The sequence below is a fragment of the Pinus tabuliformis genome, chromosome 7 (assembly GCF_031772625.1).
Source record: "Pinus tabuliformis cultivar Carrire ecotype Pingquan chromosome 7, CPIR1, whole genome shotgun sequence".
Classification (NCBI taxonomy): domain Eukaryota; kingdom Viridiplantae; phylum Streptophyta; class Pinopsida; order Pinales; family Pinaceae; genus Pinus; species Pinus tabuliformis.
The window spans coordinates 191,152,172-191,174,454 of record NC_142293.1 but is presented as its reverse complement, the minus strand read 5'-3'; the positions used below and the strand labels follow the sequence as shown (position 1 = coordinate 191,174,454).

Here is a 22,283-nt window from a genome sequence, read left to right as displayed (position 1 = left end):
TCAAAAAGAGTCAAGGGATCTCTACTTGAATGGTTCATGAGGCACAATACTTGCTAAGGTTTTGCAAATGGGGTAGCAAGCTAAGTGGGCTTGATTGTGGGGAAAACTCCACAGTTAAGCGCGCTTGAGCCAGAGGAGTTCTGGGATGGGTGACCTCCTGGGAAGTCCTGGTTACCGGGTGCAAGCCCCGGAAGTGATGATTGATGCTATGTGATTCGTTCTCCACATTTCACTAGTTTCAATCCCACTTCTTCACCCCTGTGAGCATCACCCGATGCAATGAGTGCTAAGTGAACTATTCAAAAATCATGAGAAATTAGTCAGTTACGACTACCTCTCATGGAAATGGTCATACGTTTGAATGACTTACTTAACGCAGTTGAATCCCAAAAATGATATCTAATATAATGCACTGCGTAAATCCCCATACTTAAATTCAAAAAGAGTCAAGGGATCTCTACTTGAATGGTTCATGAGGCACAATACTTGCTAAGGTTTTGCAAATGGGGTAGCAAGCTAAGTGGGCTTGATTGTGGGGAAAACTCCACAGTTAAGCGCGCTTGAGCCAGAGGAGTTCTGGGATGGGTGACCTCCTGGGAAGTCCTGGTTACCGGGTGCAAGCCCCGGAAGTGATGATTGATGCTATGTGATTCGTTCTCCACATTTCACTAGTTTCAATCCCACTTCTTCACCCCTGTGAGCATCACCCGATGCAATGAGTGCTAAGTGAACTATTCAAAAATCATGAGAAATTAGTCAGTTACGACTACCTCTCATGGAAATGGTCATACGTTTGAATGACTTACTTAACGCAGTTGAATCCCAAAAATGATATCTAATATAATGCACTGCGTAAATCCCCCATACTTAAATTCAAAAAGAGTCAAGGGATCTCTACTTGAATGGTTCATGAGGCACAATACTTGCTAAGGTTTTGCAAATGGGGTAGCAAGCTAAGTGGGCTTGATTGTGGGGAAAACTCCACAGTTAAGCGCGCTTGAGCCAGAGGAGTTCTGGGATGGGTGACCTCCTGGGAAGTCCTGGTTACCGGGTGCAAGCCCCGGAAGTGATGATTGATGCTATGTGATTCGTTCTCCACATTTCACTAGTTTCAATCCCACTTCTTCACCCCTGTGAGCATCACCCGATGCAATGAGTGCTAAGTGAACTATTCAAAAATCATGAGAAATTAGTCAGTTACGACTACCTCTCATGGAAATGGTCATACGTTTGAATGACTTACTTAACGCAGTTGAATCCCAAAAATGATATCTAATATAATGCACTGCGTAAATCCCCCATACTTAAATTCAAAAAGAGTCAAGGGATCTCTACTTGAATGGTTCATGAGGCACAATACTTGCTAAGGTTTTGCAAATGGGGTAGCAAGCTAAGTGGGCTTGATTGTGGGGAAAACTCCACAGTTAAGCGCGCTTGAGCCAGAGGAGTTCTGGGATGGGTGACCTCCTGGGAAGTCCTGGTTACCGGGTGCAAGCCCCGGAAGTGATGATTGATGCTATGTGATTCGTTCTCCACATTTCACTAGTTTCAATCCCACTTCTTCACCCCTGTGAGCATCACCCGATGCAATGAGTGCTAAGTGAACTATTCAAAAATCATGAGAAATTAGTCAGTTACGACTACCTCTCATGGAAATGGTCATACGTTTGAATGACTTACTTAACGCAGTTGAATCCCAAAAATGATATCTAATATAATGCACTGCGTAAATCCCCCATACTTAAATTCAAAAAGAGTCAAGGGATCTCTACTTGAATGGTTCATGAGGCACAATACTTGCTAAGGTTTTGCAAATGGGGTAGCAAGCTAAGTGGGCTTGATTGTGGGGAAAACTCCACAGTTAAGCGCGCTTGAGCCAGAGGAGTTCTGGGATGGGTGACCTCCTGGGAAGTCCTGGTTACCGGGTGCAAGCCCCGGAAGTGATGATTGATGCTATGTGATTCGTTCTCCACATTTCACTAGTTTCAATCCCACTTCTTCACCCCTGTGAGCATCACCCGATGCAATGAGTGCTAAGTGAACTATTCAAAAATCATGAGAAATTAGTCAGTTACGACTACCTCTCATGGAAATGGTCATACGTTTGAATGACTTACTTAACGCAGTTGAATCCCAAAAATGATATCTAATATAATGCACTGCGTAAATCCCCCATACTTAAATTCAAAAAGAGTCAAGGGATCTCTACTTGAATGGTTCATGAGGCACAATACTTGCTAAGGTTTTGCAAATGGGGTAGCAAGCTAAGTGGGCTTGATTGTGGGGAAAACTCCACAGTTAAGCGCACTTGAGCCAGAGGAGTTCTGGGATGGGTGACCTCCTGGGAAGTCCTGGTTACCGGGTGCAAGCCCCGGAAGTGATGATTGATGCTATGTGATTCGTTCTCCACATTTCACTAGTTTCAATCCCACTTCTTCACCCCTGTGAGCATCATCCGATGCAATGAGTGCTAAGTGAACTATTCAAAAATCATGAGAAATTAGTCAGTTACGACTACCTCTCATGGAAATGGTCATACGTTTGAATGACTTACTTAACGCAGTTGAATCCCAAAAATGATATCTAATTAACATAATATTTTAACCATGACATATTAAAATGTTTCTTCAACATACAAGATGTATAACAATATATTGTACTAAATGACAATCATAACATACAATAGACATTGCTTACAAGTTGGGTAAAACTGAACATATACCACCCCCCACAATAGAAATATTTGTACTTATTCTATTCAAATTGTAATCAATGAGCAACTCTTCCCCTACAACTATTGATTTAATGGCACATACGAATACACAGTTTCCTTCACGTCCCTCGAATATGCAATTGGGTTGCTTATTTGTGGTGACAGGTCGTGTACTATTTATAAACCTCGCAATATTCCCTGATGCTTTTGGCCTTCCATCAATATACATAGTTGCGCCTTTATTTTCACCATTGTCTTTTAGTTATATATAGTTTGTGGTCACTCCATATCTTCACATACTTTTGGTATATTAGACGAGCCTTACCTAATAATTTTAGTTGTAATAGGGTCTGACATACTTCATCAATGCAGTTAATCCTCTGTAACATACCTTTATTCCATCCATGGAAAATAGCCCCAAAACATGTAATGACGATGGGGCAAAGTGGTATATCCTTTCATTAATAGAAAAATCAATGTCTATTTTAGGAAGATCCTTGGATGTTCATTGTTTCACTAGTTGTTTGTACCTCAAGGCCACCTTGATGTCATCTATGATCTCATTATCATAAGAACATGACCCCCCTTTAGTGAGAAAAAATTCCATGTGTCTATGGAATTTTCTTCTAATATTTTCACCTCTAGTTGATCTTTGCCTGCTAGATGACGTAGCAGATGTTTGGTCAATTTCTTCTATCCTACCTGAACTTTCGTCACTCAACGAAGATAGATATGACAAATACCTGTTTGGTTGAACATCCTATAACACTCCATCAAATGAGAGAAACTGTTAGCAAGTGTCATAAGGGATGTTGAGAAATGTCTTGACGAAACCACAATAACATTATATTAGTACAAGTGAGTTATAAGGAATTTCTTTGCATTTAAAATATTCAAGTAATATTTAAAAACTTGAGAACCTATTCATCTTAACCAATGAACTCACTCAATAACTTGAGAACTCAACATAATCTGATAGCATTTAATCTTCCATTACAAAAATTACCCACATACTTTGATATGTTGAAGAATGTAACTAGTTTCAATCTTCATAATTTTCATTTGACTCATGTCATGATGTAATTCTTATGTATCTATCAAAAGAAGAAATAAAATGATTTTTGTAAAGCATGGGTTTCATGCTCAAGTCACTTTGACATTAGGTCAAGCATCCATTGAATGTTCCTAGGGTTTGTCACGAGTCAAGATCCCTTGTCATATTGTAAAAGACCCTTTCAAGAATTTGTATCAAGGAAAGAAAAAATATTTTGAAATTAGAAATGTCTAGAAGGCTCCCAAGACCAAGTTAGCTAACCAAGGAAAAGTCGACCTAGAGAGGGCTAATGGAGCCTCTTGGAAAGGCTATATAAATATGGATCTTTGACCTATTGAGAGACACATCAAGATTTTGAAAGTTTGTAATTTGTATTCTAATGTTCACATGTGTGAATACCCTAGGGTTTCTAGGGTTTCCTCAAGTCCAAAATTGTCAGAGGTGTTGCAAGTTGCCTTGGTGAGAATGAAAGGATTGAAGAGCCATCATCTTGAAGAGATCTTGTTTTGTTGCCCTTGGAGATCTTGTTTCACTACACTTGGAGGATTGGACAATCTCATCATGAAACATATATCATGAACCATAGTTCTCTTGTTATCATCATGTATCAAATGAAACTTTGTCCCAAACTGAGCAAGAAACTCAAAATGTCAACATAATTGGTGTTGCTCCTATGTCTTAGTTCAATAAACATGCTCTTATATGTTGGAAAATGTAAATATTTTTGGTCTTCATAATTTTCCTTCGTCTCATGTCATGATGTACTTAATATATATTGATCAAAAGAAGAAAGAAAATTGTAAAAAGAAAATTTTATAAAGCATGGGTTTCATGCTTGAGTCTTTGGTTAATATGTCAGGCATCCATTACATGCCTATAGGATTTTGTTGAGTCAAAATGTCATTGTCATTATGTAAAGACCCATTTTGGCACTTGTCTCAAAGAAATAAAATCATTTTGTATTTTGGAAAACTGTTTATAGTTCTCCCAAGAACAGGGCAACTAGCTAGTTGAATTTGGCCTCCCATTGCTTAAAGAGTCCTTGGAAGGCTATATAAAGTAGAAATTCAACCTCCTTTGAGAGACATCACACATGCACTTCATTTCAGAGCAATTTTGCGGATAAGAAGAAATGTGAAGTACAAAAGGAGAGATGAATTTAGTTGAGGAGAAATTTGCCTTAGAAGACATTGAAGGTCTGTAACAAACAAAGTTCCCATTGAAAGTTGTAGCCATCTCATAGCATGTAACTTCTACCTCAAAAAAAAATGTTTAGATTGAAATTCTAGAATATGACTTGGTAAAATACATGAAGAGAACTATATCTAATATTTATTTGTATGAACCGTTAAAATATACTTAACAGAAAGCAAAAATAAATTATCTAAAGCCTTATAAGCTATCATAACTAATATTCATATAGGAAATACTAAAAACAATTCATCCAAAAAAGTAGGTTACATTGACGTAGCATTGATCAGAGACAAGTCCACTTTGCATACTCCTCCCTTTAACCTCTCCATGTGCTCTATTAAAGAACATTGTCGTCACTATAAGTTGTTTTATAATTTGGTTGAATTACAATTTTGAGGATTTTTTCAAGGTTATGGAAAAAGAAAATTGTTAGGGTTTGAAGTAAGCTTTGTTGAAGAAGTAACTAGTGTCAGTATTCATAATTATAATGATGTCATGACTAGATGTAATTATTGTACTTGTCAAAAGAAAGAAAATAAAATATTTATTTGTAAAAAGAAAATTATTTTATTATGAAATGGGTTTCTTTCCCATTGGTTATTTTTCCTAGGTCAAAGCACCCATTGAGTGCTCTAGGGTTGTGAAGAAGAGTCAAATTCAAGGTCATGATGTAAATTCCCTTGAAGGGCTCATGTATCAAAGAAAGGAAATATATTTTATGTAAAAATATTGGTCTAGAAGCTACCAAAAGGATAGGTTAGCCTAGAAGAGGCCTAATTTAGCCCTCAAGAAGCCTATTTATTTCAATGGCTCTCAAAACACACTGTAACTAACAATTTTTAAACTCCACGCAAATTTTCATCAGCTGGAACTTTATTTCAATGGCTCTCAAAACACACTATAACTAACAATTTCTAAACTTCATGCAAATTTTCATTATAAATAGAAAAAAGCCTCTCAGGACAAACAAGTAAGTAGTGAGCAAGTTAAAAATCAAGAACCAATTCTTATCATATGTGCTAATCAAATTTATTATATTGACATGAACTAAAGTATGTTAAAATTTAATCTAAAGCAGAACCAAATTTGGCATCATACCATGACTAAAAAACATATTATTGTTAGATCAAGATGTTTCATTCATGAAATCATCTAGCAAGGTTTAAAATATCCTTTTCACTATGTTAGCGCTTGAGATTTCACCCTAGGCTGAGGAAGGTAAACCTTCAAGGCAACATCAAACCATTTCACCTCTTAGCTAGCCCTACGGGGTATGAGAAGGCTCTCTCGAGTCAGATTCGGTAGATCTTTCAATATGATAAGCTGACCAATTAGGAATAAATATTTTAGGCTAGTAAATTGATAAGGGAGGTTGATTTAAAGATTTTTGGGGTTTTTGGTGGCAATTGGAAGGAGTGCAATTCAGGGTGCGGGGATTGGGCTCAGTTTTTGCAGGGGGATCTTTGGGGCAAGGTAGGAGTGAGTGCTGATGCCTTAATCTGAGATGGATGATCAGGAATGATAGAAGAGGAGCTAAAGAGGGCAAACAACAACTTTGAATCCTCTTTAGACAGTGGAAAACATAGATATTGAACAAAATTAAAAGCTGAGCATGGCATGCATGAATTCAAACTTTATCACTTCATCTGTTCAATTAGCAGCAAAGAAAGAGATGGAACACATAAACACACTTACAATAACATGTAGAGAACACACCATCAACACAACAATCCACAAGAATCCACAATGATGTCTGCAAAACCCTGGCCTTCCTTTTTCTTAAATTGCAGTAATAGATGTACAATATACAATAATGCTTCTCCCACAAGAGTCCAACCATGAAAATGAGCAAGAGAAGGCATAATATAGATCATCTAACTCCTTTCCCCACCTCTAGGGGTCGAGCTCAGCTTCCTAGGAGCAGTTTGAACTAATTCTAAACTTAGCACTAGATAATAGGCAGTCAAAACAACTTGCCTCTAAAACTTAGCTAATTCATCCATGCATTAAATATTCACTATTTACATCAAGGAAGCTTCTAGAAGGGTTAAGAGAGATTAAATCTATCAATGTGCCATGAAAATTATCCATACATCCATCATTTACAAGTACAAATGATCAACCAAGGTAAAAAACAGAGTTTGCAGGCCTGAAAAGTCAAAACTGGCAATTTTAGCTCGAGTGGTCGCGCCCCCTGCTCGAGTGGTCGCGCCCCTTTGCAGCACTTTTTGAGTGGGTTCCAGTTGTCCAAATCAAGTGCAAGATGGCTCATTGGAAATCTCTGTGTGTCTACTTTCCATCCCAAGTGGAATTTATGGATTTGGAGTTGATTTGACCCCTCAAAAGTCAATTCTCCCAAGGTCACTTTCTGCAACTCAAAAAGTGGGCAGAAAGTCAAAATTTTGATGTATTTTGAGCTTTTGGAGGCCCAAATCTCAAAATCAAGTTGACCCCAAGTATAGGTAATTCTAGTTTTTGCATGCCCTTTCCAAAAATGTCAACTTTTTGTGATTCTGAGCAGTCCTCCCGAGTGGTCGCGCGCGGGGTGAGACCACTCCAATGGCCAAAACCTGTAAATTGCACAAAAAATTCACAAATGACAAAATTTTCTCCAAATTTCTTGAAATTTGGGCTGGGAGTCCCCAATCAAGTACCATGCTCATTCAAAGAGGCTTTGGCCAAAGTTTGGAGTGGATCGGGCGTTTTCCTTCGTTTTTGTGCTTTGGCCAACCGTCCTTGGAGCACCTTCGTTCTCGCCGGTATTTTTGAAATTTCTCTCAAACCATGACACCTGTGTAAAACGTGAAGGAGGTTTTTCTTATTTGGCATGTTATGGACAAAAACCTCTCTCAGTTTTCCAAAATTCATCTTTTATTTCTCTGAAACATCATTTGAGTGCAACTTGTCCCGATGTGTGAAACAAGGAATTTTGTCGAAATGGAGCGAAATGAAGGGGATAGGGGGCTTCTAAATTCTTGGGGAAATTTTTGGAAGTAGGGAGGGATGTTAGGAAGCAGGGGAAAGTGGAATCTCAGAGATTGAGTGAGGGGAAGGGGTACAAAAGGGCAAAACACAGGCCCAACCTAGAAAATTGCCAGGTTGTAGCTAGAAACTAGGGTTTGTGCAAAAATGAGGAATTTGGGGGATCTGAGTGATGGGAAGCATTTGATAAGGTACTTTAAGGATAGGGGAAGGTGTAGGAACATCAGGAAACAAGTTTTGCCGGTGATTTGACCATCCAAGAGAAATTGGCTTTCAAAACCCTAGGAGAGGGAAATGACCTTGCCAAGGCACAACTGAAGCATGAACAAGGTGTGAAATGACTCATTAGACATTGACATGATAATGAAAACCCTATGAATGATGATAAACTCAGCTGAATGGTGACATGGACTGACATTTGGACAACTTTAGAAGGAGTGAGAGCAAACCCTAGACCTAATGCCTAGTGACCAAATTTTGCTTGAAAACTCTTTGAAATGACAAAATTTGACCTTGACACTCTGAGATCACTTTGTAAGAGCATATTTGATCACTGGAGGAAGGCTGGAAAGACTGACACTAACACACTATAAAGAAATACCTAGGTCAATGCAATACTACCACTAGTAATAATGTACACTGTAACTATCAAACGCAATTGGAAGTATGATGTGTTTCCCGGCCAAATGTTATAGAATTGTACAAATCTACAATAGAAACTGCCTAATTTTCCATCTTCCTTATGATACAAGTGATGCCCATGTACAATCAGTTGTTCAAGTAAGCAGGACATGCTAGTCCTAGTAGAACCCCCTACCAATTTTTGTGAGGGTTTCAAATGACAAAGGTACAATACATATGAGGGTTTCAAACGATAGAGGTACAACACATACCCATGGTATGGAAGTCAAAGCACTAGAAGAATCCACGACAAGCGACCCTTCAACGTTTCAAAGACCTTGGAAGAAAATACAATGTCTGACAAGTGTTGATGTCTATGGGTGGGACTTTACCACACTTTTTTTCTAGAAAACTTTGAGCCTCCTCGCAGTACTATCTATTATAGTATAAGTATGGATCAAAGTTCTTTTGTCGAGGTGAAAGAGGTGTTTTCCATAGGTTTCAGTTAGGGCTAGGTAAAGGAAAAGGATGTTGTTATATCATATTATACCTTGAGTGTAGCGTAGCTTTATACCTTGAGCCCTATTCATTCATTCCTGATTTTATTAATGCTAGATATTATGTGTTTGCAATAAGTAAAAAATTTCAATTTTTTACTACAATAGAATGTAAAAAAAAAACATACGAAATAGCTCATAGGTGGGGTTGGAGTATTTGACACTTACCAAAGACATTTCGTCCTCTTTCTCTACTCTTCCTCAGGCCCTCGAGTTGGATTTCCCTCAGGTCTTGTCACGATGGTGGAGGCTCTTCCTCTTGTAGCTCAGAGGTGGGTGAAGGCTCTTCCTATTACAACTTTGAGGTGGGTTGTTCAGAGGTGAGTGAATGCTCTTCCTCTTACAACTTTGAGGTGGGATGAGGTGGGCGAGGGGTGATGACGGAGGTCAACTTCCTGTTATAACTCGGAGGTGGGTGGAGGCGGGTGGGGTCTCTATCTTGATGGATGAGGCTTTCCTCTTGCATCTCGATGGTTGGCGGTGGTGGCCTTGAACTAGGATTAAGGTGGAGGCTTTCCTCTTACAACTCAGAGGTGTGCAGAGGTGGGCTCCGGCTAGGGCAAGGGATCGCACGATAGGTTAACAGGGAGATTTGGCTTTGTTTTAATTTTTATGTTATATATATGGTTGTGTTTCATTTCCTTTTATTTGTTTTTTTATTCAAGTTGTTTTTTATTTATTGATTTCTTTTTTTTGTTTATTTATTTTATTATTATTATTATTTTATATAAAATATTAAATTTAATATAATATTAATTTGTGGTATTATAATATAATATTAATTTGTGGTATTATAATATATATTAATATATCATGATACATTAAACTCTAGATATGTATGGAGGGAATAACAGACATAGAGGTGGAGAGATAGAGAGAGTGACAAGGGAGAGATGGAGGTAGAGTGAAGGAGAGGGGAGAGAAGGAATTGAGAGAGAGAGAACGAGAGGAGTGAAAGAAGGAAATAAGGGTAAGAGAGAGAGGGAGAGAGACACAAAGGTGGATTGGGGGTGGGGGGGGGACGGGGAGCGAGAGGAGAGAGGTAGGGAGATAGTGATAGGGTTGGAGGGCAGAGAGAGAGAGAGAGGTAGGAGAGAAAGGAAGAGAGAGGACTTGAGAAAGAGGAAGAGAGATGGAGGGATAGAGAGGAGAGAGTGAGTGACATAGAGATGGAGTTGGAGGAGGAGAGAGGGAGAGAAGAAGAAATACATAGAGAGAGAGAAAAGTGGAGAAAGAGAGAGAGAGAGTGACAAGCGAGAGATAGAGATCAAAGAGTATGTATGTTTGGGGTTCATATATATCGAGAGACAAAGAAGGAGAGATGAAGAGAAAGGGGGGAGAGAAGGAGAGAGGGAGAGAGATAGTGACAGAGTTGGAGGGCAGCGAGAGAGAGAGAGAAAGAGAGAGAGAGGTGGGAGAGAAAGGGAGAGAGAGCAAGGAGGAGAGAGAATGAGAGAGGGAGTGACAAGGGAGAGATGGAGATCAAAGAGTATGTATGTTTGGGGGTCATATATAGAGAGACAAATAAGGAGAGATGGAGAGAAAGGGGGGAGAGAAGGAGAGAGGGAGGGAGATAGTGACAGAGTTGGAGGGCAGAGAGAGAGAGAGAGAGAGGCGGGGGGGGAGGTGGGAGAGAAAGGGAGAGAGAGCAAGGAGGAGAGAGAATGAGAGAGGGAGGGGGAGAAAGAGATGGAGTTGGAGGGGGGGAGAGGGTTGAGGTAAAAAGAAATACATAGAGAGAGAAAGGTGGAAACATAATTTAAGTAGTTTCTAGCAAGAAACAAATGTCAATCGATTATATTTATGTATGTCTATAAAGAAAGTATTAAGATACAAATCCAATAATCCAAAACATGTTTATGCATTTTTCCATCATATTTGGATAAGGAAATTTTAGTATCAAGTTTGAAGTTAGGGTGGAACTCCCAAGTTGTCAATGTAGAGCTTAATCAATGCATTGAACAATAACTAAATGATAGTAAAGAGGCTACATTCTTCCTCATTTGGCAAGTCATCATTGCACAAAAGCATGAAGAAATAGAAAATCAAGATACTGTCATAAACATATAAAAATTGCATCGTGAATTGTCCATACAAATATTTCATGGAATTCAAATTCCCTTTGTGCAACTACTAGTCTAGAGATATCATACATAGTGACACCATTCCATAACTCGACTAACTCATCAATAAGAGGCTCGATATATGCATTCATATCTTTGACTTGGTTACTACCTAATTTATTGAACATACAATACATAATTACTACATATGAGTAGATAATATTTATACATAATTACTACATATGAGTAGATAATATTTTTTATAAAACATAATTATAAGGCATAATTGGACATATATGAGTAAACTAGCAAAAAAATATAAGACATAATTATGAAACAAACAAGACAAATGAGATGTTATTGTGCTAAAAAAATTATTCTAAACAAATTAATACCTGGAACAACCATTGTCAACATTATGTGCTCCCTCTTTATTGACTTCCACAGAGGAATGTTAATGTTGATAACAAAAACGGGCCACACCAAATAAGTAGATTTTGCCTCTCCAAATGGATTGACACCGTGAGCTGCTAATGAAAGCCTAAGATTACGAGGTTCTCTTTTAAACTCTGGCCACTTTTCTTGTATATTCTTAAATGCAGATCCATCTGCAAGAATTCGAAGAACACCATCTTCACTTCTATTCCTTGCATGGTAATCCATAAGTTTTTCTATGATTTTGCACATGAGCAATTGTCACAAACATGGAATTATGGGAATATAACGAAGAACCTTGTGAGACAACTTTTTTGTTACTTTATCAGTTTGATATCTACTCTCATCACATTTTGGGTGTTTGTATTTCAAAGCATGTTCTTTATAATATATAATATCATCATTGGGGCATGCATGAATAGCTTGATACTCCATTCTAATATCTTCATAAAGATATGTAAATCTCAGTAGGTACGAGGTAAAACATTTGACTATGGTAATAGAAATCCACCTAATAATCTACAACATAAAAAAAAATAGTATTGGTTAATGTACTAAACAATATTAATCGTGCATATTGCATCCAAATGTTACAAATTAATGAAATGATGTAGATGAACTACTAACATTAAAAAATAGAAAAAAAATAGTTGATTTATCATGTATATAGTACTAAATGTCACAAAATATATTACATATCTTAGAAGTTGTGTCACACATGTGTTTGACAAACCATTCACCACCTTTAAGTTGACCAACAACAATACAACAAAGAGAAGAGATGTTTTTTAGCCTTCATAAAGAGGTTTAGTTTCCATCTCAAGTACAGGTAAATCAAAAGCACGATCATCATACTGGTTGTCATCATCATCCATTCCAACATTATTAAATGTCTCTTGGATCAATCTATTTGTCCCATCTTCTTCAACTATGTTATCAACATCATTATCTTCTTCCATAGGATCATTAGCTTGATCCTCAATATTAATCACTCCATGTTCTTGAACAAATGCTTGTACTACAACCACCTCTTCCTCGTCGAGCAATGCCCTAGGGGGTCGATACTATACAATTACAATCAATAAAGTAATATTAGTATATATAGCAAATATTGAAACGTTGATATAACAATAGTTCACAAATATAATATACAAGGAAAACGAAGATAACAGATACAAAAAGAAAGACAACTAATTAGGTGAGGCCAAGAAACAAAGCAACAAATCAATGATTATGTTTGTGCAATTTATCAAGATATTTAAGAATATGTTGAAAAAATATAAGAAAGATGTTACTCTTCTTAACATGTAGGTCAAAGTGAGACACTTTTTGAGATATATAGTCATAACCATAATAAAAAACATATTGATATTATTTTGCATTCATCATTATAATTTCATATTCTTTCTTAATGTCATATTTTGCATAATATACTTTAAAAACTTATTAATAATGCTACATAAAAACCCATGATCAACCTCTAAATCCTCTAGGTCTAAATAACCCCTTAAACATACACTAACCCCCTAACACCTTAACTCCATTACCCTAAGCCCTTAAACCCTTAACCCCTAAGCCCATAAACCCTAACCCCTAAACCCTTAAACATTAATAACCTCTTATAAATTAGCCCATAAAGTAATTAACCCCTAACTCGACCTAACCCCTTAATCGACCCTAACGAAAATAATCAAATAATATTTTTAGTCCACATCAAGATGACAACATAGTTCAAACACCTCCCAAAATAATATTATAAAATACATTTACAATAGAAAGATAATACAATTTACAATACAAAGACATACAATCTTAAATACAATATACATATAAACATTTACAAAAACAATCTACAATAAAAAGACATATAATAAATAAGTTACAAATGAATGATATTAATGTCCGCCTTCAGCATGTCCATAGTCTCTACAATGCTTTTTAGTTGATTTTATTATAATTTTCCTCGGCCTCAAGCCCTTGCAATTGCTACAAGGGCAATAACATTTTCCATTCTCACTAGAAGCCCTCGATGTCAAACCCTGCATGTATCCTTTGTCTTCTTGAGGAATTTTATGTGACATTTTTGGTCGTCAAACATTCAGTGATGATTTTATTCAAAAAATAACCTCAAAATAAGCCTACACCCTTAAATCAAAACAATTACAACTAATATATATAACAACTATGTCAAAGTTATATATATATATATATATATATTAGTTAAATCGATCAACGTAAACAAACAAACAAACAAACAAACACATATAACTTCTATATTAATCTTTCTTTTCACATACATAATACATAAATTCTTATAAGTAAAATGGTCCAAAATTCATCATTCATTACTACTTAACTAAGCATTTTCCAAGACATATCATCAAAGGTATTACATATATAACAAATTATCCCATTAGAAATTAAAAATTATATATAAAAAGATAAATTTAACCCATAAATCTATACTATAATACTTTAAATTCACACATATTCTATGGAATAAAGCTCTACTCATCATGATTTTTCTTTTTTTAATATTACATATTTTCTTGTCTTTTGCCCCACTTTTTATTATATATTTGATATATTTTCCAATTAAAAATTATATATAAAAAGATAAATTTAGGCCATAAATCAATTTTGTTATGCTTCAAATTCAATTAGATTTTATGGAATCAAGCTCCACTGATCACAGTTTCAGTCATAACTTTGATCAAGGATCAGTTTGACCTGTAGAATACCCTTATATAAAATGCACCATCTAACCATACATTGAATTCTTCAAAGTATAGATGTTCCTACAATGAAGTCTTCAAATTACAAAGGTTTAGAGAATGTGAACTTATTCATAATCCTAGTCCAGAGCTCTTCGCCCTGTTCAAAGCGATTGGCACTCTCACCATGGAGGGTTTCATCAATATATACTGGAATATGTTATAAACGAAAAGTAGAATTCAAGTTTTTGTAATTAGGAATATGTTATAAACGAAAAGTAGAATTCAAGTTTTTGTAATTTTGTCATTTTGCATAAATAGTTTATATTTCATCATTTCTTTAATTTTTAAAATTTGTCATTATTATTACCATTTTCATTCTTAAACTTAAATTCTAGAAATTTTGATTATTGCAATAATATAGTGTGAGTTTCAATAGTTTCCATTATTGGATTTTAAATTACAATTTGTTTATATAAAAAGGTAAGGCTTGTAGAAGACTCCTCCTATCTCACCGACAAGAACTAGTAAAACAACCATGATTTCTTTAAATTAGAATACATAATTATATTCATAGCTAAACAAAAACATGCATATTTATTGTTATCTAGTTCAATGAGAATAGTCTAATTAGAATACCCTATTTCTAATCAATCCAAGTTCAAATCTCAACAATGGAGAGAAACAGTGTTTTCCTCTAGGTATTTTGTCCTCCCTTTATCTTCTATGTATGTGCTTCTTCTTTTTTTTCTTAATAAACATGCAACCATAGTGTTACATGTATGTTTTCTAATTTCAATTATTATATGAAAAAAATTATAAACAACCACAATCCTCAACCACTGTATTAATTCAATTTGGTATCTTGATTTCCCTATTTCTTAAATAAATATGCAACCATAGGGTGACGCGCATGTTTGCTTGTTGATGTGCTGTTTTGACATATTCTATGTGTGCTACAGTGAATGTATATGTTTATGATGTGTGTCACTGTTATATTGTTGTTTCTTATTTTATCCTTTATGATATTGATGGATGTGTACTATTGTTATTTCTTAATGTAACAAGCATAACTTCATGCTATGAATATATTATATGCTTAACATTCATGACAATTATTGAATGTATGCTTTAGGAGAGACCTCCATTTCTATGACATGGTTAAATAGGTCAATTCCCTTTATTGATTTAGACAACACTTGACAATTATAGATGTGGCATTTATTGCCAACATTCAAGCTTTGTTTAAACTCTTACCTCTCCATCATTATCTTTTGAGGTTGAATTTTAGCACTTTCAACACTTTCATCTTTCTTGAAGTCTTATTTGCATTTTTTTTTTAACTTGATTTTGTTTATTAAATATGGTTTACATTTGTAAAAATTGCTTCAATTCATTTGATCATCTCTTTGTTTATGAAATTCAAATCTACCTCTACTTGATGTTTTTCCCCTTCTCTTTTGTGGTCAAATTTCAACACTTTCAAGGTTCTTGAAGTTCTTTTTGCATTTTTAACTTTTGATTAAAGATGATTTACATTTGTAAAAATCGCTTCACTTCATTTGGCCATCTCTTTGTTTATGAAATTCAAATCTACCTCTACTTGATGTTTTTTCCCCTTCTTTTAAATTCTCCACATTTTAAAGGAAAGTTTGAACATTGACGTGAAACTTTCACAATTTCATTTTTTGTTAATTTATTTCTTCTAAGAATTTTACTATGATCCTTGGACAAATGAACATTTTTCTTCCCAATTTGTTTTATAGGATCAATTTGATCTTTATAAAATTACTTTTGAAGAAATATGAATTGAAATATAAGTATGGGGGTTTACGCAGTGCATTATATTAGATATCATTTTGGGATTCAACTGCGTTAAGTAAGTCATTCATGTATGACCATTTCCATGAGAGGTAGTCGTAACTGACTAATTTCTCATGATTTTTGAATAGTTCACTTAGCACTCATTGCATCGGGTGATGCTCACAGGGGTGAAGAAGTGGGATTGAAACTAGTGAAAAATGAATCACATAGCATCAATCATCACTTCCGGGGCTTGCACCCGGTAACCAGGACTTCCCAGGAGGTCACCCATCCCAGAACTCCTCTGGCTCAAGCGAGCTTACAGTTAAGCTCGCTTGAGCCAGAGGAGTTCTGGGATGGGTGACCTCCTGGGAAGTCCTGGTTACCGGGTGCAAGCCCCGGAAGTGATGATTGATGCTATGTGATTCATTTTCACTAGTTTCAATCCCACTTCTTCACCCCTGTGAGCATCACCCGATGCAATGAGTGCTAAGTGAACTATTCAAAAATCATGAGAAATTAGTCAGTTACGACTACCTCTCATGGAAATGGTCATACATGAATGAATTACTTAACGCAGTTGAATCCCAAAATGATATCTAATATGAATTGAAATAATTCCTCCAAATTGATTTGTCATGTAAAATTGAATTGAATTTTTTTTAACTACTTTTAAAATATATATATATACTTCAGTGGAATTTATTTATTTTAGCTTGATTTATGTCTTACTATTTGTCTGCATGCATAGTCATCCCACATGCTCCTATAAACATATGATCCATCTTGATAACTTCAATTCTTATCTTCTCAATTTTTTCTTTTGAAAATATCCTTCAATAAAAATTATGCTCTTCACAACCTCAATTAAAATTTTCCCTTTGAATGAAAAAAAGGCATGTAACCTTTGCAAAATGATATGCAATAAATAATGAATTGAACATAATCTCAACATATAAAAGGTTGTAATGAAAAATAACCCAAAATAAGAAGAGTTGAGCAAGATGGATTAATTCAAACAAAATTTACTATAAAATCTCCAATTTTATTTTGGTTAAGTTCACCAAAAAAAATCCCACAAAATTATCATTAAACCAAAAAAAATATAAATTCCTAAATTAAATAAATTAATTCAAGCAAAATTCATTATAAAATCTCTAATTCTATTTTGGTTAAGTTTCACACAAAAAAAATCCACAAAATTATCCTTCCACAGAACAGAAAGAAAAAAATAAAAAATAAAAAAATATGAATCTATATATATATATATGCTATATCAGATTATACTCCTTTTAACGCCTGACTAGAGTGGACTTACACTATTTACAATATTCTATCATTCAAGTTCACACCAACAACTAATTCAAAATATTTATAACCATTTGAAAAACAATCTTCTTAAAAATATGATCACTACATTTTACTTTAGTTATTGTAATTGGTTAAATCAGTTTAATGCTGCGATATAAGATCCATTTCTTTATGATATGATCGTAAAATGCCACGAACCCAGATTTAGATTAAGGTCCAAATCCATTTTGGCTATTATAGCACTGTCTTTTTATATTTAAAAAGCAGTTGATGAAATGTAATGATGTCATTCATCATAATAACTAGATGAGTTTTAATTAGACAAATTAGTGACAGGGAAACTGCATTTCAGTCACACCAATTTCAACGTTCAGTTGACTATACAATAAAATGAACGAATATTTCTACGAGTAATCTGACCTCATGATACAAAAACAGGCTAACAGCTCCAATGGCTTTTCTAGCTTTTCTCTGAGCATCAAAGTTATAGGAGAAGCCATTTCCAACTTATGTGATTACAATTTGACTAGGGTCCGAAACAAAACCATCATTCTCTTGGAATTTTAATGACGTGGAATACGAATCCCGAAGTTTTGCATGATTCTCTGCTTGTTGTTCGAATTGCTTTATGATAGCTTGCAACTCTTTTTTCCGTGCTTCCACTTGTTCCTCTGTAATAGGTTTTTTTAACCCAAAATAAAAAACTCCACCGCCAATCAGTGTCGCACCCAGAAGGATTAATATTGCAGTAAACACACCAAATGCATATGGTTTATTGTGCACACCAGGGATACCATCAAGATTAATTCCAAAAAGCCCTACAATTAAAGATAACACTAGGCCCCCGCCTCCAAAAACTGACATATTATGTGTAATACGGACACTTTTGTCCTGCATGCACAATTGTATGGTTGGAAAAATCATTCAGAATTAGTCGTGTATTTATAATAAACAGATGGACGCATTTAAATCTACAATCTTACCTGTAACCATGCTCGCACATTGTTCTGCATAACATCTTGAACAGTAAAGAGTCTGTCTCGAACAGCTTCTTGCTCACCAATCATTTCTCTTGTGCTCACTCTTACTTTTTGCAATATTTGCTGTGTGACTTTGCCCCTCAAATGCTCTGAAAGCTCGAAGATAATTTCCTCTCTGGCGTGTAGAGACCATTTCACTCTAATAACCTACACAAATGTTCCAAACCAGCAATGTGCCTGTGTACTATTTTGATGGTATACAAATAATAGTTTGTAAAGAAAGAGATTATAATAGTCTTTTTTTTGGAAAAAATAATAAACTAATATTAACTTGCTTTGCTGCAGATGTTGTCTGTTAGTGTTCATTTCGGTCGGTTGACTACACCTTGGTTTTGGTTTGCAATATTAGTGTTAAAGGCATCCAAACCCTCCGGCAAGAGCAGAAAAATACTCAGATATCATCCACAGCAATACAATTTTAGGCTGTAGACGGGCTTTCGGTTGTTGAAAGTGATTAGTCAACCGCAGTGATTTGGCAGCCCTTTTCCCTCAGGATAAGGGAAAAGAAGTAGAAGAATTGTCTATAATTGAAGATAGAATGAATTTGTACAGAAATGAAAAACGTATTGCTGTTGGTGAAAGATTCGTTTCAGGCATCAGGAAGAATATTCTGTTGCTTCAACTGTGGCAGATGACCGAGAAAAGAAGTGACAGTTTCCAAAAGCTGCATCATGTCTCACAAATAATGAACGAATGAATGATATTTCTACGAGACTAAAAATAGTCTATAAGACCACCGGCCTGTAATATTCCTAATTGGAATTGACAGTAACTAACAGAAGCATGCAACTTGAAACAGTATACAAATTTGCAATTTCACAGGTACAACCAGTCACACAATTAGCAGCACCAAAAATTCTTTTTTATTAAGAATCTGGGCAGAAGAGTACAATGTAGACGAGGGGAAATGAACTTGGGGTTTGCCACAACAAGCTAGAGTGAAACCTAGGAGGTAAAATGGTTATTCCAGCACCAAGGAAGATGCCCACAAAATCTGTGCTGACCTGGGGAATTCTCTGTCACTGCTGCGAAATAGAAATGGAATTCTCTGCCATCCCAATGCTCGAAATCCTTTGAAAATGATGTTGTAGCCTCCCCTTAATTTTCCCTACCGGACCCTGAAAGGAATTTGGTCCCAAACCCCTCCACCAGAAAACCCACAAAAGGTGTGAATTTCCAGTTCCACTGGATAAATGCATTGTCTGGAAATATGTTGCTGCTGCTACACCAATCCTCTAGGCAAAACTCCCAAAAATTGCCTGCAAATTCCCCACAAAATCTCCCTAAATTTCTCCAACGACCAAGCCCACAAATTGTGCTGATCCTATTTCCCATGAGTGCCTCTATCAGAAAACTGCGTAGGCCCAGTGTTTTAAAACTCTGACTCTAGTTCGAAAACGACCGAGGGTTGGCTCCGACTCCGGCTCTGACTCGGTATCAACTCGGCTGGTTTGATTTCAATGACTCGGTTGTTGTAAAAAATACATTAGTATTTATTTTTTTATAAAAAAACATAATTTTAAAGATTTTCATTCATGTTTATGATAGATTTTTCGGCGTAAATCACATGGTATTTCCTTTGTCGACGCATTTCGAACCAACCAGTGTGGTTCATCGTCAGGGCAAGTTGAATGAACAGATCTTGCTTTGCATATTAAATAGATAGAGCAGAACATCCAACGGCTGGCTCTTGATATGGATCACAGAAGCCTTAATTCAACAATTTTCATTCATGTTTCCAAACACAAAGCTTTAGAATATAGAGAGAAGACAACATATGATCAAAGTAGGTTCATGAATATATCCATTATATCAAAATGGCACCTAGTGCGCTATCCAAGACATACATGATATAAAGATCAAAACAAAAACACATAACCAAGGAGGCTTTAAATGGCCTCTACAACAAAAGTAAACTGTAAAACATCATTAGTCACCAGTACTACTAGCTACTGCTAGGGGAGCCAACATCATCTAGCTCGAACTCTGAATCAGAGTCAGATAGGGAAATCCATGGCTCTTCCTCATCATCATCTCCAATTGCAACTGTAGAAATGGTAGCACTAGCAGGTCGTGCAGCAGTTGCACGCTAAGATAAACAAGATATGCGCTTCCGCCGTGGTTGAGCAGAGGAAGCGCCTGCAACTGGAGGACTTGGGGCTAAGGTTGAGGTTGGTACAAGTGGATCTGCAGTCAACTGAACATTTTGTTCAAGTGATACCTTCATCTGTAAATCCAAATCAAGATCCTCATCAAAATCAAACTCTGTTGGATGACTCTCCACTATACAATCTGATGTTGGATCAATATCTTCCAACACAATGGGATTTGAACACTATTTTAAGAAACGCCGATTCGAAACTGAAATGGTTGAGCCAAACCGAGCCATTCCCTGGCCGGGTCGGCTCGATGGCCAAAACAGTTCGGTTGGCCAGGTTGTTACCGATTCTGTGACTGACTCGCCCTGCTCTGTAACAACCTAACCGGCTCAGTCACCGTGGCTAAATTGTAGCCGACAGATTTTTTTGTGGGGAAAAAGGACCCCACAGCCAATTCTAATTTGGCTTAGAGTTATTTTGAGGTCCATTTACGTCTCCCAACCCTTCTCATTTTCTCACAGCTATCTCATTGCATTTGTGTGAGAATTTGTGAGGAGTTTGTGAAGAGTTGTGGAGTTTGTTTTTGGAGCAGTAGTGAGAAGTCTTGGGCAAGCATTGGAGCAGCAGCGAGGAGCTTCTTGGGAAGCCATTGGAGCAGCATTGAGGAGTTGGTTTGTTGGAGTAGCATTGAGGAGCCGGTTTGTGCTAGAGGTATTTTTTTTTTCACTTCTAAAATCTGTTTTGGCTTATTTATTTTTTTGTGCAAATCTGGAAATTGAAAAGAGTGTTTTTTGCAAAAGAAATGAACATTGATACAATGTTATTTTTTCGTTTTCATTTTCAGATTTTTTCCTTTCATTTCCAAGTAAAAAAAGGCTCCTAGACTGAAAGATGCTACTTGGGCATATGCTGAAATGGTTGATAATCAAATGCATTGCAAATTTTGTCATAGAAAAATTGAGGGCCCTGGGGGCATTCATAGGTTGAAACAACACGTGGTGTATTAGAGGCCAAATTATTCCATGTGAATCACCACAAATTGGGGATATTAGGAAGGAGTCGTTAAATAGCTTTGAGAAGTTTCAGGAAGAAAAAGCTAGACAAAAAAAAAATAGACGCTAAAATTGGGAGGAAGAGGAGTATACAACAAATGATGGCTACCAACCCCCATTTTGATTTTGAGGGCTCTTCTTCTATCCCTTGTACTGATGCATCAAACCCCTTCCGCTATGTTCCTCCCTCTTGGAGTCCATGCAAGAAAAAAAGGGTGAGGGTAAAATGAAAAAGAAGGGTGATATAAATATCAAAGTTATTCCACTGTCACACTCTCCTCTCCATCAGATGCACATGGTCCTCAAGTTAATAGAACTTTACAACCCACTTTAGATGACCATTGGAAGAAAGAATTGAGGGAGACTGCTTGTGATTACATAGCTAGATGGTGGTATGATGCTGACATCCCCTTCAATGCTTCCCGTTCACCATATTATGAGCCTATGTTTGATGCCATATTTGTTGCTGGAAAGGGCTTCAAAGGCCCTACTATGCATGAGTTAAGGGGGTCTCGTTTGCAGAAACAAATTTCATCCATTGATGAGTATTTGAAAGATTTCAAAAACTCATGGGAAAAAACAAGATGTACCATCGTGTTAGATGAATGTACTGATCAAAGGAACCGTACCATCATAAACTTTCTT

The 22,283-nt window shown here is 36.2% G+C and overlaps 1 protein-coding gene across 1 annotated transcript in view; it reads right to left on the bottom strand.

Annotated features, from left to right (window-relative positions):
• Positions 1-17,788: 17,788 nt before the first annotated feature.
• The window catches only part of LOC149246504 (uncharacterized), a 434,707-nt gene continuing 430,212 nt past the window's right edge, over positions 17,789-22,283 (bottom strand). The window contains exons 7-8 of the mRNA XM_089455707.1: positions 18,431-18,634; positions 17,789-18,338 (exon numbers count right to left, since the gene is read on the bottom strand). Of these exons, the coding sequence (XP_089311833.1) occupies positions 17,955-18,338; positions 18,431-18,634 (588 nt within the window). The 3' untranslated portion in view covers positions 17,789-17,954. The remainder of the gene's footprint in view (positions 18,339-18,430; positions 18,635-22,283) is intronic.